General features: G+C 34.5%; 3 protein-coding genes across 8 annotated transcripts; 2 read left to right on the forward strand and 1 right to left on the reverse strand.

The window, feature by feature from the left end:
- Positions 1-2,881: 2,881 nt before the first annotated feature.
- LOC145804457 (cycloartenol-C-24-methyltransferase-like) lies at positions 2,882-27,222 on the forward strand. 4 transcript variants are annotated; one of them, XM_082898363.1, is made up of 7 exons: positions 2,882-3,993; positions 4,916-4,969; positions 11,868-12,344; positions 12,417-12,500; positions 13,145-13,270; positions 13,509-13,606; positions 26,911-27,222. In XM_082898363.1, exons 4-7 carry the CDS (start codon positions 12,459-12,461, stop codon positions 26,963-26,965), a joined length of 321 nt encoding a protein of 106 aa, XP_082754489.1. In that variant the 5' UTR covers positions 2,882-3,993; positions 4,916-4,969; positions 11,868-12,344; positions 12,417-12,458; the 3' UTR covers positions 26,966-27,222. The 4 variants fall into 4 exon arrangements, with proteins under 4 accessions (XP_082754489.1, XP_082754488.1, XP_082754491.1 ...); XM_082898362.1 differs by having other exon boundaries at positions 11,868-12,500; XM_082898365.1 differs by lacking the exon at positions 26,911-27,222 and having other exon boundaries at positions 2,885-3,993; positions 13,509-13,789.
- On the reverse strand, positions 16,514-20,778 carry LOC114301310 (uncharacterized). The gene is made up of 3 exons (XM_082898026.1): positions 20,679-20,778; positions 19,542-19,595; positions 16,514-18,223 (listed from the first exon to the last, which is right to left on the reverse strand). Exon 3 carries the CDS (start codon positions 18,206-18,208, stop codon positions 16,514-16,516), a length of 1,695 nt encoding a protein of 564 aa, XP_082754152.1. The 5' UTR covers positions 18,209-18,223; positions 19,542-19,595; positions 20,679-20,778.
- On the forward strand, positions 20,975-26,390 carry LOC145804455 (uncharacterized). 3 transcript variants are annotated; one of them, XM_082898358.1, is made up of 3 exons: positions 20,975-21,519; positions 22,839-24,811; positions 24,891-24,968. In XM_082898358.1, the coding sequence occupies exon 2, from the start codon at positions 22,854-22,856 to the stop codon at positions 24,546-24,548; it is 1,695 nt and encodes a 564-aa protein (XP_082754484.1). In that variant the 5' UTR covers positions 20,975-21,519; positions 22,839-22,853; the 3' UTR covers positions 24,549-24,811; positions 24,891-24,968. The 3 variants fall into 3 exon arrangements, with proteins under 3 accessions (XP_082754484.1, XP_082754482.1, XP_082754485.1); XM_082898359.1 differs by lacking the exon at positions 20,975-21,519 and adding an exon at positions 25,061-26,390 and having other exon boundaries at positions 24,614-24,811; positions 24,891-24,963; XM_082898356.1 differs by lacking the exon at positions 20,975-21,519 and having other exon boundaries at positions 22,060-24,811.

Below are 27,222 nucleotides of genomic sequence, written 5' to 3' on the forward strand. Positions count from 1 at the left end.
TACCTTGCATTTCATCATTTAGACGAGGTCCGAGTCCCTATAGTACTTAGTAGTGTTTGGTTAAGTTAGTTTTATTTAAACTTGTGTTGAACCGTTCTTGATTTCGTTTTGATGGTTAACAGTTGACACCTAGATATTACACGGATTGTCTATTCTTTAAGAGCCTTTGATGTTTGTATTATTGTGTGTAATCCATTTGGAGAAATAGTAATATTGGGAGATGTCTGTAGATCTTGTCAGATAAAGATGGATGGTAGGATTTTTCTAGTGGATTTGATTTCTTTAGAGATGAAGGATTTTGATGTGATTTTGGAGATGGATTTGTTGACGAAGCATCATGCTTCTATTGATTGTTTTAGAATGGGGGTAGTTTTTGCTATGTTGGGACAACTTGAGTTTTTCTTTTAGGGAGATAAGAAATGGTCTTCTATCTGTTTTACTTCTTCCCTTTAGGCTAACTGAATGTTGAGAAAAAGGTATCATGGTTACTTAGCTTGTGTGGTGAGTATTGAACTGCCATAACGGAAGTTAGAGGAGTTGCCTGTAGTGAGTGATTGTGTTGATGTTCTTCTGAAGGATCTACCTAGATTTCCTCTAGATCGTGAGATAGAATTTTCCATTAACTTGGTCCCTGACACAACACTTATTTCTAAAGTGCCCTATAGAATGGCGCCGTTGGAGTTGAGGGAGTTACAAACTCAGTTATAGGAGTTGTTAGACAAAGGTTTTATGAGGCCTAGCATGTCACCTTGGGGAGCACCTGTGTTATTTGTGAAGAAGAATGATGGGTCTATGAGATTGTGTATTGATTATAGAGAACCAAACAAAGTCAAAGTGAAGAATATGTATCCTTTGCCACGTATTGATGACCTATTTGACCAATTGTAGGGAGTTCAAGTATTCTCTAAGATTGACTTGAGGTTAGGCTATCACCAGTTGAAAGTAAAGGATGAGGATGTTCCTAAGACAACTTTTAGAATCCATTATGGGCATTATGAGTTCTTGGTAATGCGTTTTGGTCTCACAAATGCACCGGCTGCATTCATGGATTTAGTGAACAGAGTATTTAAACCCCAACTGGATAAATTTGTGGTAGTGTTTATTGATGACATCCTAATTTATTCGAGGAGTAAGGAGGAGCATGAGCAGCATTTGAGGGTAGTACTGCAGATCCTTAGGGAGAAGAGACTATGCAAAATTTAAGAAGTGTGAATTTTGGTTGAGCATTGTATCATTTTTGGGTCATGTGGTAAGTAAAGATGGGGTATTTGTGGATAGCACAAAGGTGGTAGAAAATCGTTGATTGGCCACGACCTACTTCGGTGATGGAGGTACATAGCTTCTAGGGATTGCTGGTTATTATAGACGGTTTGTGGAAGGATTCTCCCGTATTGCTTTGCCATTTATTAACCTCACTAGGAAAGAGGTAAATTTGAGTGGAATGATGATTGTGAGTGTAGCTTCCAGGAGTTTAAACAAAGGTTGATATCAGCTCCAATCCTTGCCTTATCTACTAATGGTGGTGGTTTTGTGATTTATAGTGATGCTTCACGATAGGGTTTAGGATGTGTGCCCATGCAGCATAGGAAGAAGATTACTTATACATCACGATAGTTGAAAGTACATGACAGAAATTATCCTACGCACGACTTGGAGTTAGCAATAGTGATTTTCGCTCTTAAGAGCTGGCGACATTATTTGTATGGAGAGTCGTGTGAGATTTACACTGATCATAAGAGTTTGAAGTATATTTTCACACAGAAGGAACTAAATTTGAGGCAAAAAAAAAAAAAAAAAAAAAAAAGATGGCTTGAGTTGTTAAAAGATACGATGTGAATATTTTGTATCATCCGGGAAAGTCAAATGTGGTGGTAGATGCCTTGAGTAGGAAAGTACCAGTTGGAGATGTAGCTGCTTTGTCTATTGAGAGTTGTTTGGTGGAAGACATTAGACGTTTGAGGCTTAAGGTTGTTATGCCTGGTGATAGGGCTTATTATAGTCAATTGATAGTTCAACTGACCTTGAGAGAACGGATTCGTTTAGCTCAGGAGAATGACCCCCAGTGTGAGCGTATTAAAGGAGAGATGGTAGAGGGTAAGCATGTAGACTTTGTGGTTAGTGATGATGGGCTGCTTAGATTCTGTGGCCGAATTTTTGTTCCTATTGGTGGTGATTTGAGGAAGGAGATTATGACAGAGGCACATAGTTCTAGTTATAGTTATAGCATTCATCCTGGAAGTACTAAGATGTATTGGGATCTTTATGAACATTTTTGGTGGAATGGTATAAAGGGAGATATTGCAGAATTTGTGGCTCAGTGTTTGGTGTGTCAACAGGTTAAAGTAAAACATCAGAAACCTGCGGGGAAACTACAACCCTTACCTATACCGGAGTGGAAGTGGGATCATGTTACCATGGACTTCGTATGTGGATTACCTCGTACTAGTAGTAATCACGATGCAGTTTGGGTAGTTGTTGATAGATTAACCAAGTCAGCACATTTTATTGCAGTACAGATGACCTATTCTCTAGCTCGATTTGCACAGTTGTATGTGAAGGAGATTGTTAGATTGCATGGTGCACCAGTGTCAATAGTGTCAGATTGGTACCCTCGTTTTGTGTCTAAGTTTTGGGGTGCGTTACAGTCAGCTATAGGTACTCGGTTAAATTTCACCCTCAGACAGATGGGCAATCAAAGAGAACTATTCAAACCCTTGAGGATATGTTGAGGGCTTATGCTTTGGAGTGGAGAGGTAATTGGGATGATTATTTGCCGCTTATGGAGTTTGCACATAATAATAGTTGTCATTCTAGTTTGGGAGTAGCCCCTTATGAGGCTTTGTATGGAAGGAAGTGTAAGTCTCCTTTGTGTTGGTATGAGGTTGGTGAAAGGCAAATGTTGGGACCTGATTTGGTGGAGGATGCTATACAGAAAATTATCACCATTAGAGAGAGATTATTGACTGCTCAGAGTAGAAAAAAAAAAAAAAGTTATGCTGATCATCGTGGGAGAGACTTAGAGTTTCATGTGGGGGATATGGTATTCTTGAAAGGATCACCATGGAAAGGAGTCATCAGGGTTGGAAATAAATGAAAGTTGAGTTCTAGATACATTGGACCATTTGAGGTATTAGAGAAGGTTAGTGAGGTTGTGTATCGTGTTGTTTTACCCCCTAGGTTGGCAGGAGTGCATAATGTGTTTCACGTGTCTATGCTGAGGAAATATGTGCACAGTCCGTCGCATGTGATAGATTATGAGCCGTTTCAGATTAGAGAGGATTTTTCGTATGAGGAGATACCTATTCAGATTTTGGATTCGAAAGAGAAAAGGTTGCATACAAAGGTCATTAAATTGGTTAAGGTACTGTGGCGTAATCATCTAGTTGAAGAGGCGATTTGGGAATGCGAGGACGAGATGCGCGAGAAGTACCCACATCTATTCTCATGATTTACTCAGGTTAGTTTCGAGGACGAAACTTTTTCTTAGGAGGGGAGAATGTGAGAACCCGAATATAAAAATTAAGTAAATAATTAAATAATAATATTACAATCTCAAATATTTTGGTGGTGAATTCTAAGGTGCAAATTAAATATTATTGGAGGATCTTTTAATTAATTTTAAACCTAAAATAAATTTATGGTGAAAGTCTTTAATTTAGAGACAAGGTTTATTATAAAAATAAAAATAAAAAGAGAGAGAGAGGAGGGGGTGACTTGAACTCTAGACCACAAGGTTAATATATATGACTCCTACCATTTGAGTTGCATGTAACTTATATATGTATTTTGTATATTTATCTATCTATTTGACCTATGTGTGCCCACCACTAGTATAAAATAAAATAAACACAAACCCTACTCTACTCTATTATTTGTTCACCACATAGGGCAAAAACATCAGCCACGGGAGAGGGTTAGAGAGAAGGAAAAAAAGAAGAAGATGTTGCAATCAAAGAACTTTTGGGTGTGTTGTGTTGTGTGTGATCATCAAAGGTTAGCCCTCCTTGGTTTTCTTCTCTTCTTTTTGTTCTTCATCCTTATTCTATAATTATTTTTTTCATTGATGGAGAGGTTGTAGGTTTATGTATTGTGTATATAGATATCCTATTAAGAAACTTGAGGAGCTAAATATATGTGTAAAGATTGGGTGTAATTTTCAGTCCAAAAATTCTGTACAAAGTCACAAACTTTAAAAATCAAGAAACCATATCAAACGGATGAATTTTAATCTGAAATTTTTACCGTAGATCAATTACACATTGAGTTGCATATCTGAATTTTTTCATAATTTTTGGGAGTCGAAATCCATATAAATTGAGGTATTCAAATCTGTCCAGGAAACCAGTCCGAAACAGTAAATTCGGGATTGTTGTTCTCTTTGGGTATAAATCCAAAAATTATCAAATTAGTGTCATTAGAACCGGTTACGAGTCTAGTTTCGTAAGTTTTTGGCCTTGCATTGATTGCTCGTGTATATTAAGAGAACCGTCAATTTCTTTAAAGTGCTGCAGAAAACAACCTGTTTGGATATAATAAATTGTAGATAATTATTTTGATAAGCAAATCAAGTGAAACCAATTGGGTTTGAAACTTAGGATATATTAGATCATATCTGCAGGTTATTGGAATTTTTCGAATAGCGTGGAGTGGGTTTTGTAATTTTCAAAGTTAGCGAATAGATTGGGAAAACTAGTTTAAAACACTGTTTTATCTTAAAGTTATTTTTAGTTAAGTTTCGATCGGAACCTATGTCTTGGGTGATTTTAGACCTTGAAGAACATGAACTTAGATAATATTTAAGAGTAACGGTGAGTTGGGTTGAGCCGTGTTAGTGCGCTTCAGTTTGGGGTTACTTAGTCCGTATTCTTTAGTATTTTTAAATTAGTAGTGACGTGTAGTTTTCATATTGGTTGAGGGCACTAGTTGGACTTTCATACTCTATTCGAGGATTATATTATTTCGTTTCCAGGTGAGTAGTTTCATGCTACGTATTTTTATAAATGTTCCCTTACCCTGAACTGTTGGAAAAATTAAATTGTTGTTTCATGATTAAACTGTTTTGATAAATTATTATATTATCAATTGAATCAAATTATTTCTGAAACACGTGTGAACTTGGCATACTGTAAACTATTTGTTTTGGTCTCATGTTTATAATGATGAACCACCATGTTTTGCGAAAACTGATGTGTATTGATTATTGGGACCATGTGTGTATTTAGTCCAGGGAAATTATTCCACTGTGTGTGGTGACTCTGGCCACTAGGGAACAGATCCGGGTTGGGCCGTGATGACTCTAGTGCTCAACGATTGTAAGGAACAGACCTTTAAAAACAACTAGGTGACCTTCAATCGGATCGTCTTTGAGAAAAGGCCCAGGTGCCACCCTGAGGATGACTCTTAGTTCGGTATTGGATCCAACGGGGCTTATAGCCTGAGAAATGTGTGGCAGATTATTTGTTTTTATTGGTACCCAGAAAATTATTAGTGTTCATGTTATAATCTGTTTTAAGTGGAAAATGTTGTTTATCATGTTCTTGCGAGACATGAGTATTTTAAGTGTTGAACTGTGGAACCTTCTTTTGAAACAGATTGTATTTACCAAACTGTATGCCAATGTAGTTTCTGTGATATATATCTTATTTTGAAATTTATCCTTGTTTTCAAAACTGTATTTACTATCCATGTTGCTACTCACTGAGCTATCAGCTGACTTAGTTTTTATCACTTCCAGGTGTTAGAAGGACTTAGAGTGGACTAATGGCGTAGCGGGGACTCAATTGCATGGACCTCTAGGGCATTCCTTTAGTTTAGAGTGTTATGTCAAGTTTGTGCATATTTATATTTATTCTTCTCGAAGTTCATTTAGGATTATTTTTGATATGTGGGTTGTTTATATCCCATAAGTTTGGATGGTTTTTTATTACGGTTGATTTTGCCGTTTATAATTGTGACATGTCTGGATTGAGTTTTGGTTATTTATTATTGGACTATTGTTCAGTTGTTCAATGTGATTGGATTCGTGTTTAGGCTTACGTGTGCCTTGGGCTAAGTCCCTGTGGGCCACGGCCGGTCATGCCCGGATTTGGGGTGTGACAATTGTGGTATCAGAGCTATAGATTTATCAAGTTACATACCTTGCATTTCATCATTTAGACGAGGTCCGAGTCCCTATAGTACTTAGTAGTGTTTGGTTAAGTTAGTTTTATTTAAACTTGTGTTGAACCGTTCTTGATTTCGTTTTGATGGTTAACAGTTGACACCTAGATATTACACGGATTGTCTATTCTTTAAGAGCCTTTGATGTTTGTATTATTGTGTGTAATCCATTTGGAGAAATAGTAATATTGGGAGATGTCTGTAGATCTTGTCAGATAAAGATGGATGGTAGGATTTTTCTAGTGGATTTGATTTCTTTAGAGATGAAGGATTTTGATGTGATTTTGGAGATGGATTTGTTGACGAAGCATCATGCTTCTATTGATTGTTTTAGAATGGGGGTAGTTTTTGCTATGTTGGGACAACTTGAGTTTTTCTTTTAGGGAGATAAGAAATGGTCTTCTATCTGTTTTACTTCTTCCCTTTAGGCTAACTGAATGTTGAGAAAAAGGTATCATGGTTACTTAGCTTGTGTGGTGAGTATTGAACTGCCATAACGGAAGTTAGAGGAGTTGCCTGTAGTGAGTGATTGTGTTGATGTTCTTCTGAAGGATCTACCTAGATTTCCTCTAGATCGTGAGATAGAATTTTCCATTAACTTGGTCCCTGACACAACACTTATTTCTAAAGTGCCCTATAGAATGGCGCCGTTGGAGTTGAGGGAGTTACAAACTCAGTTATAGGAGTTGTTAGACAAAGGTTTTATGAGGCCTAGCATGTCACCTTGGGGAGCACCTGTGTTATTTGTGAAGAAGAATGATGGGTCTATGAGATTGTGTATTGATTATAGAGAACCAAACAAAGTCAAAGTGAAGAATATGTATCCTTTGCCACGTATTGATGACCTATTTGACCAATTGTAGGGAGTTCAAGTATTCTCTAAGATTGACTTGAGGTTAGGCTATCACCAGTTGAAAGTAAAGGATGAGGATGTTCCTAAGACAACTTTTAGAATCCATTATGGGCATTATGAGTTCTTGGTAATGCGTTTTGGTCTCACAAATGCACCGGCTGCATTCATGGATTTAGTGAACAGAGTATTTAAACCCCAACTGGATAAATTTGTGGTAGTGTTTATTGATGACATCCTAATTTATTCGAGGAGTAAGGAGGAGCATGAGCAGCATTTGAGGGTAGTACTGCAGATCCTTAGGGAGAAGAGACTATGCAAAATTTAAGAAGTGTGAATTTTGGTTGAGCATTGTATCATTTTTGGGTCATGTGGTAAGTAAAGATGGGGTATTTGTGGATAGCACAAAGGTGGTAGAAAATCGTTGATTGGCCACGACCTACTTCGGTGATGGAGGTACATAGCTTCTAGGGATTGCTGGTTATTATAGACGGTTTGTGGAAGGATTCTCCCGTATTGCTTTGCCATTTATTAACCTCACTAGGAAAGAGGTAAATTTGAGTGGAATGATGATTGTGAGTGTAGCTTCCAGGAGTTTAAACAAAGGTTGATATCAGCTCCAATCCTTGCCTTATCTACTAATGGTGGTGGTTTTGTGATTTATAGTGATGCTTCACGATAGGGTTTAGGATGTGTGCCCATGCAGCATAGGAAGAAGATTACTTATACATCACGATAGTTGAAAGTACATGACAGAAATTATCCTACGCACGACTTGGAGTTAGCAATAGTGATTTTCGCTCTTAAGAGCTGGCGACATTATTTGTATGGAGAGTCGTGTGAGATTTACACTGATCATAAGAGTTTGAAGTATATTTTCACACAGAAGGAACTAAATTTGAGGCAAAAAAAAAAAAAAAAAAAAAAAGATGGCTTGAGTTGTTAAAAGATACGATGTGAATATTTTGTATCATCCGGGAAAGTCAAATGTGGTGGTAGATGCCTTGAGTAGGAAAGTACCAGTTGGAGATGTAGCTGCTTTGTCTATTGAGAGTTGTTTGGTGGAAGACATTAGACGTTTGAGGCTTAAGGTTGTTATGCCTGGTGATAGGGCTTATTATAGTCAATTGATAGTTCAACTGACCTTGAGAGAACGGATTCGTTTAGCTCAGGAGATTGACCCCCAGTGTGAGCGTATTAAAGGAGAGATGGTAGAGGGTAAGCATGTAGACTTTGTGGTTAGTGATGATGGGCTGCTTAGATTCTGTGGCCGAATTTTTGTTCCTATTGGTGGTGATTTGAGGAAGGAGATTATGACAGAGGCACATAGTTCTAGTTATAGTTATAGCATTCATCCTGGAAGTACTAAGATGTATTGGGATCTTTATGAACATTTTTGGTGGAATGGTATAAAGGGAGATATTGCAGAATTTGTGGCTCAGTGTTTGGTGTGTCAACAGGTTAAAGTAAAACATCAGAAACCTGCGGGGAAACTACAACCCTTACCTATACCGGAGTGGAAGTGGGATCATGTTACCATGGACTTCGTATGTGGATTACCTCGTACTAGTAGTAATCACGATGCAGTTTGGGTAGTTGTTGATAGATTAACCAAGTCAGCACATTTTATTGCAGTACAGATGACCTATTCTCTAGCTCGATTTGCACAGTTGTATGTGAAGGAGATTGTTAGATTGCATGGTGCACCAGTGTCAATAGTGTCAGATTGGTACCCTCGTTTTGTGTCTAAGTTTTGGGGTGCGTTACAGTCAGCTATAGGTACTCGGTTAAATTTCACCCTCAGACAGATGGGCAATCAAAGAGAACTATTCAAACCCTTGAGGATATGTTGAGGGCTTATGCTTTGGAGTGGAGAGGTAATTGGGATGATTATTTGCCGCTTATGGAGTTTGCACATAATAATAGTTGTCATTCTAGTTTGGGAGTAGCCCCTTATGAGGCTTTGTATGGAAGGAAGTGTAAGTCTCCTTTGTGTTGGTATGAGGTTGGTGAAAGGCAAATGTTGGGACCTGATTTGGTGGAGGATGCTATACAGAAAATTATCACCATTAGAGAGAGATTATTGACTGCTCAGAGTAGAAAAAAAAAAAAAAGTTATGCTGATCATCGTGGGAGAGACTTAGAGTTTCATGTGGGGGATATGGTATTCTTGAAAGGATCACCATGGAAAGGAGTCATCAGGGTTGGAAATAAATGAAAGTTGAGTTCTAGATACATTGGACCATTTGAGGTATTAGAGAAGGTTAGTGAGGTTGTGTATCGTGTTGTTTTACCCCCTAGGTTGGCAGGAGTGCATAATGTGTTTCACGTGTCTATGCTGAGGAAATATGTGCACAGTCCGTCGCATGTGATAGATTATGAGCCGTTTCAGATTAGAGAGGATTTTTCGTATGAGGAGATACCTATTCAGATTTTGGATTCGAAAGAGAAAAGGTTGCATACAAAGGTCATTAAATTGGTTAAGGTACTGTGGCGTAATCATCTAGTTGAAGAGGCGATTTGGGAATGCGAGGACGAGATGCGCGAGAAGTACCCACATCTATTCTCATGATTTACTCAGGTTAGTTTCGAGGACGAAACTTTTTCTTAGGAGGGGAGAATGTGAGAACCCGAATATAAAAATTAAGTAAATAATTAAATAATAATATTACAATCTCAAATATTTTGGTGGTGAATTCTAAGGTGCAAATTAAATATTATTGGAGGATCTTTTAATTAATTTTAAACCTAAAATAAATTTATGGTGAAAGTCTTTAATTTAGAGACAAGGTTTATTATAAAAATAAAAATAAAAAGAGAGAGAGAGGAGGGGGTGACTTGAACTCTAGACCACAAGGTTAATATATATGACTCCTACCATTTGAGTTGCATGTAACTTATATATGTATTTTGTATATTTATCTATCTATTTGACCTATGTGTGCCCACCACTAGTATAAAATAAAATAAACACAAACCCTACTCTACTCTATTATTTGTTCACCACATAGGGCAAAAACATCAGCCACGGGAGAGGGTTAGAGAGAAGGAAAAAAAGAAGAAGATGTTGCAATCAAAGAACTTTTGGGTGTGTTGTGTTGTGTGTGATCATCAAAGGTTAGCCCTCCTTGGTTTTCTTCTCTTCTTTTTGTTCTTCATCCTTATTCTATAATTATTTTTTTCATTGATGGAGAGGTTGTAGGTTTATGTATTGTGTATATAGATATCCTATTAAGAAACTTGAGGAGCTAAATATATGTGTAAAGATTGGGTGTAATTTTCAGTCCAAAAATTCTGTACAAAGTCACAAACTTTAAAAATCAAGAAACCATATCAAACGGATGAATTTTAATCTGAAATTTTTACCGTAGATCAATTACACATTGAGTTGCATATCTGAATTTTTTCATAATTTTTGGGAGTCGAAATCCATATAAATTGAGGTATTCAAATCTGTCCAGGAAACCAGTCCGAAACAGTAAATTCGGGATTGTTGTTCTCTTTGGGTATAAATCCAAAAATTATCAAATTAGTGTCATTAGAACCGGTTACGAGTCTAGTTTCGTAAGTTTTTGGCCTTGCATTGATTGCTCGTGTATATTAAGAGAACCGTCAATTTCTTTAAAGTGCTGCAGAAAACAACCTGTTTGGATATAATAAATTGTAGATAATTATTTTGATAAGCAAATCAAGTGAAACCAATTGGGTTTGAAACTTAGGATATATTAGATCATATCTGGAGGTTATTGGAATTTTTCGAATAGCGTGGAGTGGGTTTTGTAATTTTCAAAGTTAGCGAATAGATTGGGAAAACTAGTTTAAAACACTGTTTTATCTTAAAGTTATTTTTAGTTAAGTTTTGATCGGAACCTATGTCTTGGGTGATTTTAGACCTTGAAGAACATGAACTTAGATAATATTTAAGAGTAACGGTGAGTTGGGTTGAGCCGTGTTAGTGCGCTTCAGTTTGGGGTTACTTAGTCCGTATTCTTTAGTATTTTTAAATTAGTAGTGACGTGTAGTTTTCATATTGGTTGAGGGCACTAGTTGGACTTTCATACTCTATTCGAGGATTATATTATTTCATTTCCACGTGAGTAGTTTCATGCTACGTATTTTTATAAATGTTCCCTTACCCTGAACTGTTGGAAAAATTAAATTGTTGTTTCATGATTAAACTGTTTTGATAAATTATTATATTATCAATTGAATCAAATTATTTCTGAAACACGTGTGAACTTGGCATACTGTAAACTATTTGTTTTGGTCTCATGTTTATAATGATGAACCACCATGTTTTGCGAAAACTGATGTGTATTGATTATTGGGACCATGTGTGTATTTAGTCCAGGGAAATTATTCCACTGTGTGTGGTGACTCTGGCCACTAGGGAACAGATCCGGGTTGGGCCGTGATGACTCTAGTGCTCAACGATTGTAAGGCACAGACCTTTAAAAACAACTAGGTGACCTTCAATCGGATCGTCTTTGAGAAAAGGCCCAGGTGCCACCCTGAGGATGACTCTTAGTTCGGTATTGGATCCAACGGGGCTTATAGCCTGAGAAATGTGTGGCAAATTATTTGTTTTTATTGGTACCCAGAAAATTATTGGTGTTCATGTTATAATCTGTTTTAAGTGGAAAATGTTGTTTATCATGTTCTTGCGAGACATGAGTATTTTAAGTGTTGAACTATGGAACCTTCTTTTGAAACAGATTGTATTTACCAAACTGTATGCCAATGTAGTTTCTGTGATATATATCTTATTTTGAAATTTATCCTTGTTTTCAAAACTGTATTTACTATCCATGTTGCTACTCACTGAGCTATCAGCTGACTTAGTTTTTATCACTTCCAGGTGTTAGAAGGACTTAGAGTGGACTCATGGCGTAGCGGGGACTCAATTGCATGGACCTCTAGGGCATTCCTTTAGTTTAGAGTGTTATGTCAAGTTTGTGCATATTTATATTTATTCTTATCGAAGTTCATTTAGGATTATTTTTGATATGTGGGTTGTTTATATCCCATAAGTTTGGATGGTTTTTGATTACGGTTGATTTTGCCGTTTATAATTGTGACATGTCTGGATTGAGTTTTGGTTATTTATTATTGGACTATTGTTCAGTTGTTCAATGTGATTGGATTCGTGTTTAGGCTTACGTGTGCCTTGGGCTAAGTCCCTGTGGGCCACGGCCGGTCATGCCCGGATTTGGGGTGTGACAATTGCTACAAAGAGATTTTTAGAGTGTTGAAGCATGGCCAATGTTTTGCTGCTTATGAGTGGTGCATCACTGATTCTTTCGATCCCAACAATGAAGAGCACCAGAGAATCAAGGTTCTACTGATTCAATATGCCTTTTGACTTGCTTTCTCTGTCGGAATACAAACTTGATTTCTTTGGAAACAGGGTGAGGTTGAGCTTGGTAATGGACTTCCAGATATCAGGTCAATGAAACAATGTCTTGAAGCTCTGAAACTCCCAGGTTTTGAGGTGAGTGACATACAAAAAATAAATCTGTAATACAGTAAGATCACATGTTTTTTTCTTTGTTTCATTTTTTGTGTTTCTTTCTTTCTTTTCTAGGTAATTCAAAGTCAGTCTTTCAAAATGTACAACCATAGATCTAATCAGTAATCACACTATTGGAAGCATGTTGCTTACCTAGAAAAAGGTACAAAAAAGTGAACTATGGAGGCTACTTTTGTTGTTTTTCTCCCCCCCTCCTTTTTGGGAAATGATTATTGCTGTGAAGATTAAGTGATAAATTTCTTTCAGAATTATATAGATATTAAGTTTAACAACTATGTAATTCTGTATATTGCTGGGCCTTCAAGCCTTCTGTTTTTTGGTTAACCATAATTCTACACTTGTCTCAGTTTCCAGTTCCTGTGCCCCTTGGAACATTTTAGAAAGACATTCCATGAGACTATTCTATCATGTCTTCAAGCTTCAAACTCCTGCTTATTTTCCAAAACCTTTCACTTCTTTTATTTGCTCCTGCACTGGACACCACTTTGATAATTTTTGTTTGAAATAGAAAATGTAGGATAATTGTGTGAAAATGTTCAAATAACAGATATATGATTATTTCTCTCTTTTTATTTTTAATTTTTTTTTCTTCCTCACTACGAAAGGTAATATGGAAGAAGGATGTTGCTTCAGACTCATCTCTCCCTTGGTATCTGCCTCTGGATAAATGTCACTTCTCACCAAGTAACTTCCGGGTAACGGCTGCTGGACGCTTCATCACTAGGAACATGGTAAGATTTATTGATCCTTAACAGTCTTTTGATCACATGAATGATTTTTAATATATACATATATGTGTGTGGGTATATATTTCTACTAGTGTGGGAATCTTTAAAACTAATCAAACTAGTTGCTGGCAACAGAAAGTGCCCTCGCTTGATTTCTGTGTTTGGTGGCCAATCAAGCCCCTTCTGTTGTTCTGGGTATGTTAGAGCAAGCTACAAAGTAGCATTTTCTTTTTCTTTGCAGGTAAAAGCCTTGGAGTTCGTGGGGCTTGCTCCAGAGGGAAGCCAAAGAGTTCAAGCTTTCCTGGAGAAAACAGCAGATGCACTTATTGAAGGTGGACGGTAGTTATTGCTCTACATGCATATCCCTTCTCTCCCTAAAACAAAACAAAAGACTGACTTATTTGATCATGCAGCCATGGATGTGCATTTAAGAGATTTACATAATAAATATACAAATTGTATCCACTCAATAAATACTGTTATTGCTAACACAACAATAAAACAATAAAGTCTTTGGAGAACAAGAAGTCTTTGGAGAGAACACAATAGTGAAACAAAGTACATAATTAGTCACAGAAACACTTAAATTTTACCCCTTACAATATGTAGACTTGAATAATGTTTAGTTGAGAACCAGATAAATGACCTGCAAACAAATTTTAGGGTTCACCATTGATTGTGAAGACCATTTAAATTACACACTGCATAGCAAGGTTTAAAAATGCGGTGTTACGTAACGGTTTCGGCCGTTACGTAACGGTTTCGGTGGTAGGCACCACGCGTTACCCCCAATTTTGCGGTGTGATTGAAATTTACAGGTGTATCGGCCGTTACGGCCGACATAGCGGTCGTAACGGTGGCGTAACGGCCCGTTACACCCGTTACAGGGCTTTTTTCGCTGATTATTTTCAAAAAAAAAACAAAAGAAATACAGATAGTGCAAATGTTGGTTCAAACAAAAGAAAAAAACAAAAGATGTGGTCAAGGTTCTGAAAAGCGGTTGCGGTCGCCGTAACAGTGGCGGTGGCGCGGTTGCGGTTGCAGGGTGTAAAGGCCGCAGCGTAACGGTTGCGGTTACTGGAACTGTGAATTTTTTTATTTTTCGCACAATTTACAAAAAACTTACCGATACGCATATTTTTTTTTAGAATCATATTTATTGGGTTTTAAAATAAATTTAGATAATTTTTTCATAATTTTTAAGTATGATCTAATATATTTCATATTTTTAAATCACTATAAAATAATTTTTTTTACATTTTATTTCAATAATTAATGACTTTATATGTCATAAATCCATGTTACACTTGTGGCAAAAATTTCTTTTATTGGACTTAGATGTATAAAATTATTTTTAATTATTATACTTGTGGAAGCATATGTGCATTTTAACTCAAATAGTTTTAAAAAAGTATACATTCTTAATGGAAGAACTTGACAAAGTACATAACATCATAGCATAAATCACAAATAATAGAGAGTACATTTTACATAATGTTACTACTAAAATTACATAATGTCACCACCAAAATGAGTGACGTGGTGCATCTTGGGATTCAGATTGTTGAGCTTGATTGTTGCTGCTACCTTCACCCCACCAAAATGAGTGACGTGGTGCATCTTGGGAATCAGATTGTTGAGCTTGATTACTACTACCTTCACCCCATCCAGTAGGAAATATATAAGTAAATGTGCTAATCATGTCATACCTTTCTGTTTCGTGCATTGGGAGAGAAAATGGATACCTTGGCTGAAAAAGATCAACATACTCTTGTTGGGCTTGTTGATAATTTGGCAAACCGTATCCTGGAGGACCACATTGTTGAGGGGGCCAAGGATAATTTTGTTGAGGTGGGTAAGGATAACTCTGGCTATCACTGCTATAGGATGGGTAAGGATGATATGGATAACTATGACTACTATCAGATGAATCAAGCTGTTGTTCTCTACTTCTTATTCTTCTTTCATCCCTACGTGTATCACTACCACGAAACCTTCTAGGTAGTTGGGGTAAAGGTACAACAGGTTCTCCAATATCATAATGTTCCCCAACATCACATAATCCAAATCCTCCAATAAAATCTTCACTTCCTGCACCAAAACTAGTACCATCACCGCCATCACCACCATTGTCACCGCCATCACCACCACTGTCATCGTGAGAAGTGCCTTCACCATCACCATCATCACCTCCTCCATCAGATGGTGTTAAACCACCACTATTATCACTTTGAGTTGGAGTAAGAGTTGAGCTTTGAGAAGTGCATCGAGCTTGATATCTATGGGTGCCACTACCATCGTTTCCATCGCTGCCATCGCCGCCACCGCCATTGCTGTCGTTGCCACCACCACCATCATCATCTGAGACCAAATCTAGCCATTCAGAATTATCCACACCATCTAGCAAAGGATTTTTCCTTTCTTCTATCCATGGACTTATTAGATCATCTTCTTCAAATATATAATCCAAGTTAATAGGATTAAAACTCCTATCAATCTCCTCTTGGCTGCTTCTTTTAACGTGTCTCAATTTTAATCTCATGTTGTAGGTGATGAAGACTAATCTTTGGATTTTCTTATATTTCAATCTATTCCTCGTCTTCGTATGGATGAGACTAAAAGTACTCCAATTACGTTCACAGTGAGATGATGTGGTGGTTTGATTTAATACTTTCACAGCTATTTTTTTAAGTTCAGGAGCACAACTGCCATGAATAATCCACCACTCAGCTGCACAAAATTACATTACATTAGACATAAGTCAAAATATGATAAAAAAATTATTTAAGTATTTATATATTGTAAATTTGTAATTTTGAAAATAAAAGCTGGATTTGATTGTTTCCATGCTCTTTGTGCTAAAGGAGTACCAAAAGTTTCCTGTTTATCTCGAAACAGCAACAACTACAATTTGGACAATCATTACAAGTAACATTTGCAAAAGTAGATTATTACTATTAAAATTTAAATAATTGGTACGTACTTGATCTGTTGCTTTCACTTGAGCATCCATATTAGGCTCCAGTCTGGTAATTACTTTTTTAAGTCCATCCATCACTTCTCTTATCATTTCATTGGATGAGGTAACACTATATTGGAATTGAGGATTTAAAAAATATCCTTCAAAAATAAGAAGACAATTAATAATTGTAAATAAATATACATTTTATAATTGAAATCGTAACACTTACCAGCCGCATGCAAATCTTGATGCAATTGAAAAGACCATCGAGTATCAATAATTTTTCAATACTCGGTGTAGTAGCGACAATCTCTTTTAATTGCCAACTTTGCTCTATCTATAGCTTCATATATGAAAACCATTGTTGGCTTCTCATCTCCATCAACCAACCTCAATACTCTGACTAGGGGCTCATGAACTTTACAAAGCTCTGTTGCTTTCTGCCAAAACTCCTTTCCTAAAATACTTTTTTTCACATTGTAAGGCTTCCCAGTCTTTGCCTTCCCCCATCTAGAATTCTTCCACTCATCACTATTAAACATAGCTCTCAATTGTTGTTTATATCTAACAATACTCTCAATGGCAATAAAATTTGTAGCAAATCGAGTGATGGCAAGTCGAATCAATTCTCTACCTCCAGTGAATTTTCTCATTAAATCCAACACCCATCCAGAATTATAAATGAAATTGGTGATGGTTTTACCATCTTCAATCACCTTTGTTACACTTTTCTTATTGGCTATGTCTTTTAGCATGAGATCGATACAATGTGCTGAACAAGCTGTCCAATATAAATGTTTCATTTTTCTCATTAACATTTTACCGGCTGCTTTCAGTGCAGGTTCATTATCAGTTACCACTTGAACAACGTATTGTTCTCCAATTTCATCAACAACTTTATCTAACAACCAAAAATAATATTCAGCAGTCCTACTAACAATATTAGAGGCATCAATTGATTTGTGAAATATAGTACCTCTATTGCAGTACACTAAGAAGTTGATGATGTGTTGCCGAGTTAGACTGATCCAACCATCACACATGATGGATACACCTCTTTCTGCCCAAATTCCCTTGAATGTTCCTATCCATTCTGTCATTTCATCATGCTCCATGCCCAAATATACTTCAGAAACTTCATAAGCACTAGGACCCTTTACTCCTGGCCCTACTTCAGCAGCAACATCAAGCATGGGTTGTGTATACTCTGAATCAACTGCATTGAATGGAATACGATTATAGAGTATAAACTTGGACACTGCCCGTCCCAATCTCTCTTTTAGCTTCTGTAAATTCATTGTGGAGATTTTTCGCTGTTTTGTACTCTTGCTCTTTTGGAGTTCTACATCCATTGCCCTCAACCTTGCTTCAGGAGCATTGGGCTTAATCCAATTACTTCCACTCCCACCAGTTTCACGCACAGATTGTGATCGACGAAAAATATTATCAATACCTGACCCTTTTGGCATTCTTTGAGCACTACCCCCTGCACCAGAACTACCACCTGCATCGTATTGTGATCCATGACCTGCAACACCTCGTCTAAATTGTTGCCTTTCCTCCCATTGTTGTTGTGAACGAATACTTGCTTGTCTAGCCCTGGTCATCTCTGGATCAGAGTCAGAGTCATCATCTCGAAGATCTACAAAATCTCCCTCTTCATTTTCATCATAGAGATCATCTCCCCTAATATGTGCTTCCAATTCAGCTTTTCTCTTTTGTTTGTCTACTTTACTCATTTTCTTATTTTGTAAATGTTTCATCATTTCTTGCATCACGTCTCTACTAACATTAGCACAAGAACGCACTTGTCCTGTTTGATGTGCTAAATGTTGTTTGATACGCGTAATCCCACATTTAATGTGATGTCCACAAAATTTGCAAATAATATGATGTCTAGTGCCTTCAACTTGAGTTCCAAATTTCCAACCAATATCATCACTTGGGGGTTCATCATTGGCACCCTTTTGTTGTGGCATTTTTGAATATGAATTCTGCATCATCAATACATTTTTTAAATTTATTTTTAAATGAAATGATTGTAAAAAAATATTTAAAATTAAATACTAAATAAAATAATTGTAAAAAAATGTAACCACTATTTATACATTTGGATTTTACATGCCAATGTAATCATATAAAAATTTAAAAATAAATTATAAAAATATTTTTAAAAAAAGAAAATTTTGCCATAAAAATTGTTGTCACAACAAATTTTGTCATTAAAAAAAAAAAAAATTTGTTATCACAACACATTACAATAAAAAAAATAAAAAAATATTTATAATTAAATGTTAAATGAAATGATTATAAAAAAAATTCAACCACTATTTATACATTTGGATTTTACATGCTAATGTAATTAGGAATAAAGACATTTTTCATGGCATTGATTGAGCTATTGTTTTTATTTTTATTTTTTTATTTTAGAGAAAGACATTTTTTTTAAAAAATAAATAAATTTGTGCTATCAAAATTGTTGTCACAACACATTACAATAACAAATTTTTTTTAAAAAATATTTCAAATTAAATACTGAATAAAATAGTTATAAAAAATACAACCACTATTTATACATTTCGATTTTACATGCCAATGTAATCATATAAAAATTAAAAAATGAATTATAAAGAATTTTTTTTGAGGTATTGAATTTTTTTTTAAAAAGACATTTTTTTTAAAATAAAATTATGCCTTTAACAGTGTTGTAATAACAAAATAAAAAATATTTATAATTAAATATTAAATGAAATGATTATAAAAAAAATTCAACCACTATTTATACATTTGGATTTTACATGCTAATGTAATTAGGAATAAAGACATTTTTCATGGCATTGATTGAGCTATTGTTTTTTTTTTTTTTTTTATTTTAGAGAAAGACATTTTTTTAAAAAATAAATAAATTTGTGCTATCAAAATTGTTGTCACAACACATGTGCTTCCAATTTTTTTTTAAAAAATATTTCAAATTAAATACTAAATAAAATAGTTATAAAAAATACAACCACTATTTATACATTTCGATTTTACATGCTAATATAATCATATAAAAATTAAAAAATAAATTACAAAGAATTTTTTTTGAGGTATTGATTTTTTTTTTCTTTTGAAAAGATATTTTAAAAAAAATAGTGACTTCAATATTGTTGTCACAACACATCACAATAACAAAATAAAAATATTTATAATTAAATATTAAATGAAATGATTATAAAAAAAATTGCAACAACTATTTATACATTTGGAGTTTACATGCTGATGTAATCATATAAAAATTAAAAAATAAATTATAAAGAAAAAAATTCTTACATAGTTGTTTTTTGGGCTTCAATCACTTGAGTATTTGTTATCTTTTTGAATAACCTGCAAGAAAAAAAAAATTCAATAAAAACTGACATATATAAAATGTATTAATTTAATTATAGGTGTTATGATTTTTAGATATTATAAAAAAAAATCAATCACTAATTATTATATATAAAATACTAAAAATAAATGCATAGCTCTAGATATATATATATATATATTTAAAAAAAATCAATCACTAATTATTATATAAAAATACTAAAAATAAATGCATAGCTTTAAATATATCACATAAATTTTGTAAGTTTTACAAAATTTAAAATCTGAAAATCATTGTAAAAATAAAATTAATAAAAAAAAAAAAATTTGCTAGACATGGGTGTGTCTTCCCAGGAAGCTGCGCACACAAAAAAAAAAAAAATGTTATATTATATTATATAATTTATATACCTTCCCAAGGTATATCTTTTCCAGGAAGCTACAAACAAAAATAAAATAAAAAAACAAAACAAAGGGGCAGCACTTTCGGAGGAGATGAATTCGGTCCAGGAGCAAACAAAACAAAATAAAAAAAGAAGATCAGAGGAGATGAACCTGTGGAAGCAGCACTTTGGTGAAGACGTAAACAGATCAGAGTTTTGTGTTGAAGAACAAAGGGGCAGCCGGAGAGTCACAGAACAGAGACAGGTTCATCTCCTCCCTCTTCTCTCTTCTCTCTCTCTATTTCTCACTCATATCATCCGTATTTCAGATCTGAAAATTTGTGGATGAATACACCTCACCTCGAAGTGGTTCATGTGCTGTAAAGCAAAGCATTTGAACCAGTGATTGAGCCTCTGAATAATAAAGGTATGTACCACATCCAAGGTTTAAAAATGCGGTGTTACTTAACGGTTTCGGTGGTAGGCACCACGCGTTACCCCCGATTTTGTGGTGTGATTGAAATTCACAGGTGTATCAGCCGTTACGGCCGACGTAGCGGTCGTAACGGTGGCGTAACGGTCGTAACGACCCGTTACACCCGTTACAGGGCTTTTTTCGCTGATTATTTTCAAAAAAAAAAACAAAAGAAATACAGATAGTGCAAATGTTGGCTCAAACAAAAGAAAAAAACAAAAAAACAAAAGATGTGGTACATACCTTTATTATTCAGAGGCTCAATCACTGGTTCAAATGCTTTGCTTTACAGCACATGAACCACTTCGAGGTGAGGTGTATCCATCCACAAATTTTTAGATCTAAAATACGGATGATATGAGTGAGAAATAGAGAGAGAGAAGAGAGAAGAGGGAGGAGATGAACCTGCCTCTGTTTTGTGACTCTCCAACTGCCCCTTTGTTCTTCAACACAAAACTCTGATCTGTTTACGTCTTCACCGAAGTGCTACTTCCACAGGTTCATCTCCTCTGATCTTCTTTTTTTATTTTGTTTTGTTTGCTCCTGGACCGAATTCATCTCCTCCGAAAGTGCTGCCCCTTTGTTTTGTTTTTTTATTTTATTTTTGTTTGTAGCTTCCTGGGGAAGATATACCTTGGGAAGGTATATAAATTATATAATATAATATAACATTTGTTTTTTTTTTTTTTGTGTGCAGCTTCCTAGGAAGACACACCCGTGTCTAGCAATTTTTTTTTTTTATTAATTTTATTTTTACAATGATTTTCAGATTTTAAATTTTGTAAAACTTACAAAATTTATGTGATATATTTAAAGCTATGCATTTATTTTTAGTATTTTTATATAATAATTAGTGATTGATTTTTTTTAAATATATATATATATATCTAGAGCTATGCATTTATTTTTAGTATTTTATATATAATAATTAGTGATTAATTTTTTTTATAATATCTAAAAATCATAACACCTATAATTAAATTAATACATTTTATATATGTCAGTTTTTATTGAATTTTTTTTCTTGCAGGTTATTCCAAAAGATAACAAATACTCAAGTGATTGAAGCCCAAAAAACAACTATGTAAGAATTTTTTTCTTTATAATTTATTTTTTAATTTTTATATGATTACATTAGCATGTAAACTCCAAATGTATAAATAGTTGTTGCAATTTTTTTTATAATCATTTCATTTAATATTTAATTATAAATATTTTTATTTTGTTATTGTGATGTGTTGTGACAACAATATTGAAGTCACTATTTTTTTTAAAATATCTTTTCAAAAAAAAAAAAAATCAATACCTCAAAAAAATTCTTTGTAATTTATTTTTTAATTTTTATACGATTATATTAGCATGTAAAATCGAAATGTATAAATAGTGATTGTATTTTTTATAACTATTTTATTTAGTATTTAATTTGAAATATTTTTTAAAAAAAATTTGGAAGCACGTATGTGTTGTGACAACAATTTTGATAGCACAAATTTATTTATTTTTTAAAAAAATGTCTTTCTCTAAAATAAAAAAAATTAAAATAAAAAAAATAGCTCAATCAATGCCATGAAAAATGTCTTTATTCCTAATTACATTAGCATGTACAATCCAAATGTATAAATAGTGGTTGAATTTTTTTTATAATCATTTCATTTAATATTTAATTATAAATATTTTTTAGTTTGTTATTACAACACTGTTAAAGGCATAATTTTATTTTTTAAAAAATGTCTTTTTAAAAAAAAAAAATCAATACCTCAAAAAAAATTCTTTATAATTCATTTTTTAATTTTTATATGATTACATTGGCATGTAAAATCGAAATGTATAAATAGTGGTTGTATTTTTTATAACTATTTTATTCAGTATTTAATTTGAAATATTTTTTTAAAAAAAATTTGTTATTGTAATGTGTTGTGACAACAATTTTGATAGCACAAATTTATTTATTTTTTAAAAAAAATGTCTTTCTCTAAAATAAAAAAATAAAAATAAAAACAATAGCTCAATCAATGCCATGAAAAATGTCTTTATTCCTAATTACATTAGCATGTAAAATCCAAATGTATAAATAGTGGTTGAATTTTTTTTATAATCATTTCATTTAACATTTAATTATAAATATTTTTTTATTTTTTTATTGTAATGTGTTGTGATAACAATTTTTTTTTTTAATGACAAAATTTGTTGTGACAACAATTTTTATGGCAAAATTTTCTTTTTTTAAAAATATTTTTATAATTTATTTTTAAATTTTTATATGATTACATTGGCATGTAAAATCCAAATGTATAAATAGTGGTTACATTTTTTTATAATTATTTTATTTAGTATTTAATTTTAAATATTTTTTTACAATCATTTCATTTAAAAATAAATTTAAAAAATGTATTAATGATGCAGAATTCATATTCAAAAATGCCACGACAAAAGGGTGCCAATGATGAACCCCCAAGTGATGATATTGGTTGGAAATTTGGAACTCAAGTTGAAGGCACTAGACATCATATTATTTGCAAATTTTGTGGACATCACATTAAATGTGGGATTACGCGTTTCAAACAACATTTAGCACATCAAACAGGACAAGTGCGTTCTTGTCCTAATGTTAGTAGAGACGTGATGCAAGAAATGATGAAACATTTACAAAATAAGAAAATGAGTAAAGTAGACAAACAAAAGAGAAAAGCTGAATTGGAAGCACATATTAGGGGAGATGATCTCTATGATGAAAATGAAGAGGGAGATTTTGTAGATCTTCGAGATGATGACTCTGACTCTGATCCAGAGACGACCAGGGCTAGACAAGCAAGTATTCGTTCACAACAACAATGGGAGAAAAGGCAACAATTTAGACGAGGTGTTGCAGGTCATGGATCACAATACGATGCAGGTGGTAGTTCTGGTGCAGGGGGTAGTGCTCAAAGAATGCCAAAAGGGTCAGGTATTGCTAATGTTTTACGTCGATCACAATCTGTGCGTGAAACTGGTGGGAGTGGACGTAATTGGATTAAGCCCAATGCTCCTGAAGCAAGGTTGAGGGCAATGGATGTAGAACTCCAAAAGAGCAAGAGTACAAAACAGCGAAAAATCTCCACAATGAATTTACAGAAGCTAAAAGAGAGATTGGGACGGGCAGTGTCCAAGTTTATACTCTATAATCGTATTCCATTCAATGCAGTTGATTCAGAGTATACACAACCCATGCTTGATGTTGCTGCTGAAGTAGGGCCAGGAGTAAAGGGTCCTAGTGCTTATGAAGTTTCTGAAGTATATTTGGGCATGGAGCATGATGAAATGACAGAATGGATAGGATCATTCAAGGGAATTTGGGCAGAGAGAGGTGTATCCATTATGTGTGATGGTTGGAGCAGTCTAACTCGGCAACACATCATCAACTTCTTAGTGTACTGCAATAGAGGTACTATATTTCACAAATCAATTGATGCCTCTAATATTGTTAGTAGGACTGTTGAATATTATTTTGGGTTGTTAGATAAAGTTGTTGATGAAATTGGAGAACAATACGTTGTTCAAGTGGTAACTGATAATGAACATGCACTGAAAGTAGCCGGTAAAATGTTAATGAGAAAAATGAAACATTTATATTGGACAGCTTGTTCAGCACATTGTATCGATCTCATGCTAAAAGACATAGCCAATAAGAAAAGTGTAGCAAAAGTGATTGAAGATGGTAAAACCATCACCAATTTCATTTATAATAGTGGATGGGTGTTGGATTTAATGAGAAAATTCACTAGAGGTAGAGATTTGATTCGACCTACCATCACTCGATTTGCTACAAATTTTATTGCCATTGAGAGTATTGTTAGATATAAACAACAATTGAGAGCTATGTTTAATAGTGATGAGTGGAAGAATTCTAGATGGGGGAAGGCAAAGACTGGGAAGCCTTACAATGTGAAAAAAATTATTTTGGGAAAGGAGTTTTGGCAGAAAGCAACAGAGCTTTGTAAAGTTCATGAGCCCCTAGTCAGAGTATTGAGGTTGGTTGATGGAGATGAGAAGCCAACAATGGGTTTCATATATGAAGCTATAGATAGAGCAAAGTTGGCAATTAAAAGAGATTGTCGCTACTACACCGAGTATTGAAAAATTATTGATACTCGATGGTCTTTTTAATTGCATCAAGATTTGCATGCGACTGGTAAGTGTTACAATTTCAATTATAAAATGTATATTTATTTACAATTATTAATTGTCTTCTTATTTTTGAAGGATATTTTTTAAATCCTCAATTCCAATATGGTGTTACCTCATCCAATGAAATGATAAGAGAAGTGATGGATGGACTTAAAAAAGTAATTACCAGACTGGAGCCTAATATGAATGCTCAAGTGAAAGCAACAAATCAAGTACGTACCAATTATTTAAATTTTAATAGTAATAATCTACTTTTGCAAATGTTACTTGTAATGATTGTCCAAATTGTAGTTGTTGCTGTTTCGAGATAAACAGGAAACCTTTGGTACTCCTTTAGCACAAAGAGCATGGAAACAATCAAATCCAGCTTTTATTTTCAAAATTACAAATTTACAATATATAAATACTTAAATAATTTTTTATCATATTTTGACTTATGTCTAATGTAATGTAATTTTGTGCAGCTGAGTGGTGGATTATTCATGGCAGTTGTGCTCCTGAACTTAAAAAAATAGCTGTGAAAGTATTAAATCAAACCACCACATCATCTCACTGTGAACGTAATTGGAGTACTTTTAGTCTCATCCATACGAAGACGAGGAATAGATTGAAATATAAGAAAATCCAAAGATTAGTCTTCATCACCTACAACATGAGATTAAAATTGAGACACGTTAAAAGAAGCAGCCAAGAGGAGATTGATAGGAGTTTTAATCCTATTAACTTGGATTATATATTTGAAGAAGATGATCCAATAAGTCCATGGATAGAAGAAAGGGAAAATCCTTTGCTAGATGGTGTGGATAATTCTGAATGGCTAGATTTGGTCTCAGATGATGATGGTGGTGGTGGCAACGACAGCAATGGCGATGGCGGCGATGGCAGCGATGGAAACGATGGTGGTGGCACCCATAGATATCAAGCTCGACGCACTTCTCAAAGCTCAACTCCTACTCCAACTCAAAGTGATAATAGTGGTGGTTTAACACCATCTGATGGAGGAGGTGATGATGGTGATGGTGAAGGCACTTCTCACGGTGACAGTGGTGGTGGTGGCGGCGACAATGGTGGTGATGGCGGTGATGGTACTAGTTTTGGTGTAGGAAGTGAAGATTTTATTGGAGGATTTGGATTATGTGATGTTGGGGAACATTATGATATTGGAGAACCTGTTGCACCTTTACCCCAACTACCTAGGAGGTTTCGTGGTAGTGATACACGTAGGGATGAAAGAAGAATAAGAAGTAGAGAACAACAAGCTTGATTCATCTGATAGTAGTCATAGTTATCCATATCATCCTTACCCATCCTATAGCAGTGATAGCCAGAGCTATCCTTACCCACCTCAACAAAATTATCCTTGGCCCCCTCAACAACGTGGTCCTCCAGGATACGGTTTGCCAAATTATCAACAAGCCCAACAAGAGTATGTTGATCCTTTTCAGCCAAGGTATCCGTTTTCTCTCCCAATGCACGAAACAGAAAGGGATGACATGATGAGCACATTTACTTATATATTTCCTACTGGATGGGGTGAAGGTAGTAGTAATCAAGCTCAACAATCTGATTCCCAAGATGCACCACGTCACTCATTTTGGTGGGGGTGAAGGTAGCAGCAACAATCAAGCTCAACAATCTGAATCCCAAGATGCACCACGTCACTCATTTTGGTGGTGACATTATGTAATTTTAGTAGTAACATTATGTAAAATGTACTCTCTATTATTTGTGATTTATGCTATGATGTTATGTACTTTGTCAAGTTCTTCCATTAAAAATGTATACTTTTTTAAAACTGTTTGAGTTAAAATGCATATATGCTTCCACAAGTATAATAATTAAAAATAATTTTATACATCTAAGTCTAATAAAAGAAATTTTTGCCACAAGTGTAACATGGATTTATGACATATAAAGTCATTAATTATTGAAATAAAATGTAAAAAAAATTATTTTATAGTGATTTAAAAATATGATATATATTGGATCATACTTAAAAATTATCTAAATTTATTTTAAAACCCAATAAATATGATTCTAAAAAAAAAATATGTGTACCGGTAAGTTTTTTGTAAATTGTGCGAAAAATAAAAAAATTCACAGTTCTGGTGACCGCAACCGTTACGCTGCGGCCTTTACACCTCGCAACCGCAACCGCAACCGCGCCACCGCCACCATTACGGCGACCACAACCGCTTTTCAGAACCTTACTGCATAGGTTTTTTTTTGGTTCCAATTGTGTTGCCTCTCTCGAAGTACTTACACTTCTCGGTTTTGAGGCATTGATGATTAATGCAATTGACTTGTATAGGAAGAACATATTCACTTCGATGTACTTCTTCCTTGCCCGTAAGCCTCATTCATAGGCCACCAAACAGGCAGTGCATCAGAAGCTGGAAAGTTATATGACATTGTTATTGTACTATCGCTTCTCTCTCGTGGGTTTTATTGACATATTGACAAGTAAGCCCTGTTTACTCTTTTGCTTCTTCCATTATTTTTTGGAAAATTGAAACAGTAGAGTTAATTCTCTTCTAATTGTAGACCTATTTTTCTTGTATCAACACTAAGAAGTGAGAATGAGAACAATGAAAATGTTCCGGTGGATTTACTATTGAGCTAA

This window comes from Camellia sinensis, chromosome 12 (genome assembly GCF_055761805.1).
Source record: "Camellia sinensis isolate YWXY chromosome 12, ASM5576180v1, whole genome shotgun sequence".
Taxonomy (NCBI): domain Eukaryota; kingdom Viridiplantae; phylum Streptophyta; class Magnoliopsida; order Ericales; family Theaceae; genus Camellia; species Camellia sinensis.

Coding starts and splice junctions, on each gene's coding strand:
- LOC145804457 (XM_082898362.1), top strand. CDS start 12,459: ATGAAACAATGTCTTGAAGCTCTGAAACTCCCAGGTTTTGAG. Junction 13,271..13,508: donor GCTTCATCACTAGGAACATG/GTAAGATTTATT, acceptor TTTTCTTTGCAG/GTAAAAGCCTTGGAGTTCGT. Junction 13,607..26,910: donor GCACTTATTGAAGGTGGACG/GTAGTTATTGCT, acceptor TGACTTGTATAG/GAAGAACATATTCACTTCGA.
- LOC114301310 (XM_082898026.1), bottom strand. CDS start 18,208: ATGCCACAACAAAAGGGTGCCAATGATGAACCCCCAAGTGATGATATT.
- LOC145804455 (XM_082898356.1), top strand. CDS start 22,830: ATGATGCAGAATTCATATTCAAAAATGCCACGACAAAAGGGTGCCAAT.